This window comes from Neltuma alba, unplaced genomic scaffold, assembly GCF_004799145.2.
Source record: "Neltuma alba isolate B1F8T4 unplaced genomic scaffold, ASM479914v2 tig00010234_pilon, whole genome shotgun sequence".
NCBI lineage: Eukaryota > Viridiplantae > Streptophyta > Magnoliopsida > Fabales > Fabaceae > Neltuma > Neltuma alba.
This window is the reverse complement of record NW_021635166.1, coordinates 5,505-14,093: the sequence shown is the minus strand read 5'-3', so window position 1 is coordinate 14,093 and position 8,589 is coordinate 5,505. Positions and strand designations below refer to the sequence as shown.

Genomic DNA, 8,589 nt, shown 5'->3' with positions numbered 1-8,589 from the left:
TTGTCAATTTTCGAGATCAGAATAATGTGGGAATGATTGATATTCCTGATCTTACTTGGATCTTTCCAGGCTTCATGGATGAACGCACACACCTTGTGGCCTATGACGTTCCATTGTGTCTGAAAAAAATGGGCTTGTAGTCCATCCGGTCCTGGAGCTTTAAATGCCCCCATCATGAAAGCAACATTTTTTATCTCGATGTCGGTCACCTCCCTATGAAGGTTAGCGAAATTAGAGGGGGTGATAGGAGGGAATTGGGCAATCCACCTTGAGGAGTCACTTACTGGGCAGTCTTTGGTATATAAGGTTCGAAAAAATTCATGAGCCAATTTCTTTACGGCCTCCTGATTAGTGATCCAGCCTCCATTCTCATCTTGTATGGCTTCTATACACTTTCTTTTTCTTCTCATAATTGTTGAAGCATGAAAGAATCATGTATTTTTGTCTCCCCATTGTATCCATTTGCACCTAGATTTCTGGTACCAGATGAGTTCTTCTTGGGCTGCTAGTTTAGTGTAGTCTTGCCAGAGCTCTCTCTCCAGACGAAACAGACCATTGGCATTATTATTCTGTCTTGCTCGATCAATGCCTTCGATTCTTTTCAGAATAGCACGCTTCCGTTTAGGAATACTGCCCATGTAATTTTTGTTCCATATGGTAGCCTCCTCCTTAAATTTAATAGTTCCAGCGCACCACTCCTCATTTTCCCAAGCGTTCTTAACCACTTCAGTGAAACTATCTTCTATTGCCCAAGCTGAGTAGTATTTGAATTGACTGTTCTTTTTGGTTCTGGTGTCAGAGTTTCCACTAGTAACAACAATAAGTCTGTGGTCAGAATTGTATCTAAGCTTGTGATGAGATTTATGGTTAGGGTGGCTCAACTCCCAATCAAAGTTGCAGAATGCCCAATCCAGTCTTTCCTTCACAGCTTGCTTTTCCCAGGTAAATCGTTCACCCACAACCGGAATTTCAATTAGCCCAGCTTCCGAGATACAATCTGAGAATTGTTTCATAGTATTCAAAGGTGGCGGTGCTCCTCCAAGTTTATCAGCCGGGTCCATAAAGGAGTTAAAATCACCAATCACCATCCAATCATTAGGCATATCCTGTGCTAGGTGCCGAATAGCATGCCACAACTCAGTTCTTCTTAAAGCTACTGTCTCTCCGTAGACGAAGGTTACAGCAAACTGTTCGACAGAATTGACAGCCGCTACTTGACAGTGGATGAGTTGGGTAGTGGAGGAAATGTAATTAACCTGAGTATTTAGTTCATTCCAAAGGACCCAAATACCTCCTGCAAAACCAGATGCTTCTAATCTTATCCAATTGGTGAACCCCAACTTTCTAATGAATCGGGAATTTGATGTCAATCAACTAGGATCATGAGGTTAGAGTTTGATTCATGTTAATTTGATGCTTCTAATGAGTTTAAAAGGTGAAATTGTGTATGACTATATGGAGAAAAAGTGTTTGGAAGCATTAAAATTGGAAATAAAATTTTTGGAATTCTAACCCTATGTTTCAGCCACGTAAGGATTGATGGAAAGGAATTAGATTTTAATAAATATAAGTTCAAATATGGATTTTACATGAAAAATTATGTAAAAAAAGCATATGACAGTTATGTTAAGAAAGATCATGCAAAAACCCTGAATCAAGGATAAAGGGTTAGGGTTTTTAATTATGTTATGTCATGGAATTGTTTGAAATGATTTAGAATGCCAATGTTGTGTAATTGAAAGGCATTGAATTTGAGCAAGAGGAGACTTAAGAACAAACAAGAGAACTAAGGAGTAAGGCTTGTTAAAAGGTAGCATGAACTTACACTTTTAGTATTGATTTGCATTGGTTGTTTTTGCTGTGTATGCTATGTCATGATGTGGTTGAGTTATGTATAATGAAATGTGTTTAAATCTTTGCATTTATACCTTGGTAATATGTATAATTGAGTTCTTAATAGAATGTATATGTACTCCCTTTCCATGACATGAAAATGTAAGTAAATATGTGAGGATGTTGTTTGCATATAGCATGAACTAACCTTGTATTATTAATGCTATAATTGTTTTTATTTGCTATTGAGATTTCCTTCAAATCTTACCCCTTTTGTATACAATTGACACTACTAGGAACTGATAACCTCTCAAAATTCCTACTGAATTAAGCTGATTTAACATTCTTTTATTGGGTTTATAAGTCAATTTTACAGGAAACAAAGCCTGAGAAAAGTAAAGAATGGAGGAAGAGCTGAAAAGAAGCATCCGCCGCGGCCTATGGAAGAAAACGCCGCGGTGGATCACACAGAAAGGGAAGACTGCGCCTCTGTAAAATCCGCCGCGGCGCCCAAGCTACATTGGAAGCAACCTGTTCGGTGAAATCCGTCGCGACCAATTATCACGTGTGCCGCAGCGCCTAAGTCACAATACCATTCTGTAATAGGCGCCGCGGCGCCTGAAGCAATCCGCCGCGGCGCCTGGCCCCTCGCAGCTGTGCGTTTTACTTCCTAACTTAAAAAATTAGGGCATATAGAGTGAGAAAGGGGTTTTCTAGGAGAGTTTGACTTTTGGAGCAATTTTGGAGGCTGGCTCTGCTAGGGTTTGGAGTTTTGGAGGCTTGGAACTTTTGGGCTTGAAGCTAGAAGAGATTCAAAGCTTGTATCTTAAATTTTCTGGGTTTCCTTCTTCTTCCCTTCTTGTTTCTGCTATGACTACTAGATACTCCTATAGTTGTAGTTCTTTACTTGCCATGTATAGCTAAATCCGTTTTTCTAGGGTTATTTTGATCTATTGTATGGATTGAGACTTGGGTTTTACTATCTCTTTAGTGTTAATGATAATATTCAGTTGTTTTTACTTTGAGCTTAATGCTTCCTTTTGTCTGGCCATCATTTGGATTGATTGATTGATTAGTTTAACTTGAGAAAGTTAAACTAATTCGTGAACTTAGGTAAAAACATGCTAGTCCAGAAATTTATTTGAGTGAATAGATGGTTTGTCGATTGATCAGAGATGTATTTGTTGACCTAGCATAGACTAAATGGGTTTTGGTTTTTAAAGAGCAACCTTTTCAAACAAGTGCAAGAGATTGCTGTGTTTTAATGGTGTTTGCAACATTTGGTTTTGACTTGAGAAAGCTTAATCAATTCTATAAACCCAGCTAACTGAATTTATTGTAAAACACTATTTGAGAAGTAATTAATCCAGTTTCATGAAGTACTTTAGTGAAGAATAACCCTAGTCTATTAATTGTTTCAAGGTCGATTTGATTTTATACTGCTTTAAACCATTGTTTTCTTAACTTTCATTTCACAAACTCTTTTACAACAATTATTTCACTTAACCTAATCAAATACACAATTATGATTTTTCAACTCATCTAGCCTTAGTCTCTGAGGGAACGATACTTTTTATATTACTTGCGACCCGTCCACTTGCGGTCAAGTTATTTGGTGAACAAGTTTTTGGCGCCGTTGCCGGGGACTAACGGCTAGAGTTTTTGAGGTTGATTGTCCTTATTGTGTGATTGGTTACGCTTAAGTTCCATTTAGCATTTGTAGTAATTATAGGTAGTAGCAGTAGTTTATTTTGTTCATTTCTCTTGATAAGTTTGATACTTTTGTTTTTTATTTGAATGTGCAGGTAACCCCTGACGCATGCAAGGAAGACTGGAAGTTATTGTGGAAGAAGTTACTGAAGAAGTATCCAGGTCAGGAGAAACTGAAAACACACCGGAGATTCAACAACAAACTCAGTTACTTCCGCCGCCGCCGCCACCACCACCACCTGAATCAGAATCAGAAGAAAACATGGCGGAGGAAGATGAGAACGATGTGTACACCCTGGATGACTATTTGGATAAAGAAGGGCAGACTTTTCACTCAAGTATCCGGTTACCAGACATTCAAGCCAGGAATTTTGAAATCAAGCCGTTATGATTCAACTACTGGGGATGATGGGTACTTTTGAAGGAAATTTTAAGGATGATCCGAATGAGCATTTGACCAAGTTTATAGAGGTTTGTGAGAACTTCAAACAAACTGGGGTTACTAAAGATGCACTGAGATTGAGATTGTTTCCCATGTCATTATCTCACAAGGCGAAAACATGGTTGAATTCTTTACCTGAACACTCCATTAAGACTTGGGATGATCTTGTGTCTAAGTTCAAGGGCAGATTTATTCCAAGGGGCAAACGTGCTACTCTAAGGGGTGAATTGCTTTCTTTCGAGCAGCATCCGGATGAGTTATTTTATGAGGCTTGGGAAAGATTTAAGGATATGTGGAGAAATTGTCTAAATCATGAGCAGAAGAAATATGTTCTAATGGAAGCTTTCTGGAATGGGTTGAATGATCAGACAGTGACAATGCTGAATACCGCTTCAAACGGAGGAATCGAAAAGATGAAGGTAAATGAGCTATATGAACTGTATGAAGAGGTGGCATCAAGCACTATGCAACAGTATAACAAAAGAAGGCAAAGTTCTGGGAGATATAAGGAGCCTAGTTCTTCATCATCAAGGGATATTGCATCGCAACTTGAAGCAATATCTAAGAGATTTGACAATCTAGAATTGCAGATTAAGAAAGGAAATGCTGCAGGAGTTCATGCACTTCAAGCTCCGGGATACACTTGTGACCATTGTAATGAGGAACACCATTCTGATCAATGCCCATACACCTTGGAGACAGTCAATTATATGAATAATGCACAAAGAAGACCACAAGGGAATCCTTATTCTCAAACTTACAATCCAAATTTGAGAAATCATCCAAATTTCTCTTGGCGAAATGGGCCAAGTCTGAATCCCCCACAAATATTACCATCCGGTGCTAAACAAATGGGGCCTCCTGGTTTTCATGGTCAACCACAGCAACATCAATTGCAACAGCAGCATCCTCAAAAGGAAGATTCCAAAATTGAGAAGATGTTTGCTCAATTATTGGCCAATCAAGAATCTGCAAGGGCTGAGAATAAGGCAACATTTTCTCTCCATGAAACTGCCATCAAGAATCTCGAGGTGCAAATGGGTCAACTGGCTTCACAAATGAATGTACTCACAAGAAGCAGCTTACCAAGTGATACCATTCCCAATCCAAAAAGGGATGGTAATGAAGAGTGCAAAGCGATCAGTTTGAGAAGTGGAAAGCAATTACCTGACATTCAGAGGCCTAGTCAGACCGGCAAGGACATCACTAACAGTATGGCGACTGACCTTGATACAAATGAGCTTTCAGAAGAAGGTGGTATAGTAGAAGAGGAAGAAACCAAGAAAAGGAAACAAACAGAAGAAAATCTCACTGATGTGGTTCGAGGAAAGAAGGTAGAGGGTGAAACGGTTGATGATAAAAAGAGGAAGACAACTCCCCCTCTTGCTACACAGATGCCGCCGCTTCCATTTCCTCAAAGGTTCAAGAAGAAAGATGAAGATGTCCAGTTCAAGAAATTTGTGGACATGTTTAAGCAATTACACATCAACATCCCGTTTGCTGAAGCATTAGAGCAGATGCCTAAGTATGCTAAGTTTCTTAAGGATGTTCTCTCCAAAAAGAAGAGATTTGGTGAATTTGAAACGGTGGCTCTGACTGAAGATTGTAGTGCCATCTTGCAGCGAAAACTCCCACCCAAACTGAGAGATCCAGGCAGCTTTTATATTCCTTGTAACATAGGCAAACACTTCAATGGAAAAGCCCTATGTGATTTGGGAGCAAGTGTTAACTTGATGCCTCTAGCTGTATTTAATCGATTAAATTTGGGTGAAGCAAGGCCAACAACAGTTACATTGCTCTTTGCTGACAGAAGTATCTCATATCCAAAAGGGATTGTAGAAGATGTCTTGGTGAAGGTAGACAAATTCATATTCCCAGCTGATTTCATTGTGTTAGACTGTGAGGTAGATTGGAATATCCCCATTATTTTGGGACGGCCATTTTTAGCTACTGCAAGAACCCTCATTGACGTAGAAAAGGGTGAGATCACCATGCGAGTAAATGATGAGAAGGTGATATTCAACATGAATCAAGCCTTGAAGTTTCCAGATGATTCTGCTCACTGTAATTGTATTGATGTGATTGATTCCACGGTGCAAGAGGAGCTGATTAACTCTTTGACCAAAGACCCATTAGAAGCATTGTTGATTGGAGAAACAAGTAGTATTGATGGCAAGGTTGAAGCTTATGCAGAAATGATGAGTATTGAAGCATTTTCGTATCGAAAAGCTAAGACTTTTGAGCCTCTGGATGTGACTAGTGCTTTGAGCTCTCCTCTAAAGCCTTCTGTTGATGAACCGCCGGTGTTGGAGTTGAAGACTTTACCATCACATCTCAAGTATGCCTACTTGGGTAATTCTACTACATTACCTGTGATTGTTTCTTCTCAGTTGTCCACGTTGCAAGAAGAGAAACTGTTAAGGGTCTTGAGACACCACAAGAAAGCTATTGGGTGGTCCATAGCTGACATCAAAGGGATCAGCCCTTCTATTTGTATGCACAAGATTTTATTAGAGGATGGTCACAAACCTTCTATTGAGCATCAAAGGAGATTAAACCCGGTTATGAAAGAGGTAGTCAAGAAAGAGATCCTTAAATGGCTTTCTGCTGGAATAGTCTACCCTATTTCTGATAGTTCATGGGTGAGCCCAGTTCAATGCGTCCCTAAAAAAGGCGGTATAACTGTAGTGGCTAACACCCAAAATGAGCTAGTTCCAACTCGTACTGTGACTGGGTGGAGAATTTGCATGGATTATCGAAAGTTAAATACAGCAACCAGAAAAGACCATTTCCCGCTGCCATTTATTGATCAGATGTTGGATAAACTTGCTGGGCAAGAATTCTTTGTTTCTTGGATGGGTATTCAGGATACAACCAAATTGTAATAGCCCCAGAAGATCAAGAGAAAACAACCTTTACTTGTCCATATGGCACATTTGCTTTCAAAAGAATGCCATTTGGTCTTTGCAATGCTCCAGCAACATTTCAAAGATGCATGATGGCCATCTTTGCTGACATGATTGAGAAAACAATTGAAGTGTTCATGGATGACTTCTCTGTTTTTGGAGATTCTTTTGATTGTTGTTTAGATAATTTGGCGGCTGTTTTGCAAAGATGTGAAGAAACTAATTTGGTTCTGAATTGGGAAAAATGTCACTTCATGGTGCAAGAGGGCATTGTCCTTGGTCATCGAGTATCCAAACAAGGCCTAGAAGTTGACAAGGCAAAGATATCTGTTATTGAGCAATTGCCTCCACCAACAAGTGTTAAGGGTATTAGAAGTTTCTTGGGTCATGCGGGATTCTACCGTCGGTTCATTAAAGATTTTTCTAAAATCACTAAGCCTTTGTGCAATTTGTTGGAGAAAGATAGGGAGTTCAAGTTTGATGACACTTGTATGAACTCTTTTGAGGAATTAAAGAAGAAGCTCACCTCAGCACCCATTTTAGTGGCACCTAATTGGGAGCTACCCTTCATCATTATGGCAGATGCTAGTGATTTTGCCGTTGGAGCAGTTCTAAGACAAAAAGTAGATAAGGTCTTCCATCCCATCTACTATGCTAGTAAAACTTTGGATGATGCCCAACTTAACTACACTACTACTGAGAAAGAATTGCTTGCAGTGGTGTTTGCTTGTGAGAAATTCCAGTCTTATATTGTGGGCACCAAAGTGACTATCTATACGGACCACTCTGCCCTAAAGTATCTGTTTACCAAGAAAGATTCCAAGGCACGCCTAATTCGATGGGTCCTTTTGCTTCAAGAATTTGATTTGGAAATTGTTGATAGGAAAGGCACTGAGAACCAAGTGGCCGATCATCTATCTCGATTAAGTAGTGAAGCTCAACATGATCATTGTCAAGAGATCAATGCAGCTTTTCCGATGAATGCTTGTTCTTTGTGGATAACTCAACTACTCCATGGTATGCAGATCTGGTTAATTATCTGGTTTGTGGAACTCTGCCACTAGACCTTAACTCCCATCAAAAGAGGAAATTTCTTCACGATGCAAAGATGTACTTCTGGGAAGAACCTTATTTGTTCAAAAGATGTGCCGATCAGATGATAAGAAGATGTGTTCCGGAAGTTGAGCAGCAAGATATTCTAGAGTGTTGCCACTCTTCAGCTTATGGTGGGCACTTTAGAGGAGAGAAAACGGCTGCCAAAGTCCTTCAAAGTGGTTTTTATTGGCCTTCACTATTTAAAGATGCATATGCCTTTGTGATTCGATGTGATCGATGTCAACGAGTGGGAAACATATCAAGAAGGAATGAAATGCCTCTGAATAATATTCTGGAAGTTGAACTCTTTGATGTATGGGGAATTGACTTCATGGGCCCGTTTCCAAAGTCTCTAAATCAAGAGTACATTCTGGTTGCTGTGGATTATGTCTCGAAATGGGTTGAAGCTACTGCATGTGTATCCAGTGATGCTAAAACGGTGATCAAATTCTTAAAGAAAAACATCTTCACGAGATTTGGAGCACCTCGGGCTATTATTAGTGATGGCGGTTCTCACTTTTGCAATCATCAATTTCAAGCTCTGATGAAGAAATATGGTGTAAAGCACAGGGTAACTTTGGCTTATCATCCTCAGTCAAATGG

At 39.6% G+C, this 8,589-nt stretch overlaps 1 protein-coding gene across 1 annotated transcript; it reads right to left on the bottom strand.

Annotated features, from left to right (window-relative positions):
• Positions 1-431: 431 nt before the first annotated feature.
• On the bottom strand, positions 432-1,103 carry LOC114755187 (uncharacterized). The gene has a single exon (XM_028944059.1). It carries the CDS (start codon positions 1,101-1,103, stop codon positions 432-434), a length of 672 nt encoding a protein of 223 aa, XP_028799892.1.
• Between the last annotated feature and the right edge of the window lie 7,486 nt (positions 1,104-8,589).

Bases quoted from the DNA above. Each gene is read 5' to 3' on its own strand.
- LOC114755187 (XM_028944059.1), bottom strand. From the start codon at position 1,103: ATGCCTAATGATTGGATGGTGATTGGTGATTTTAACTCCTTTATGGAC.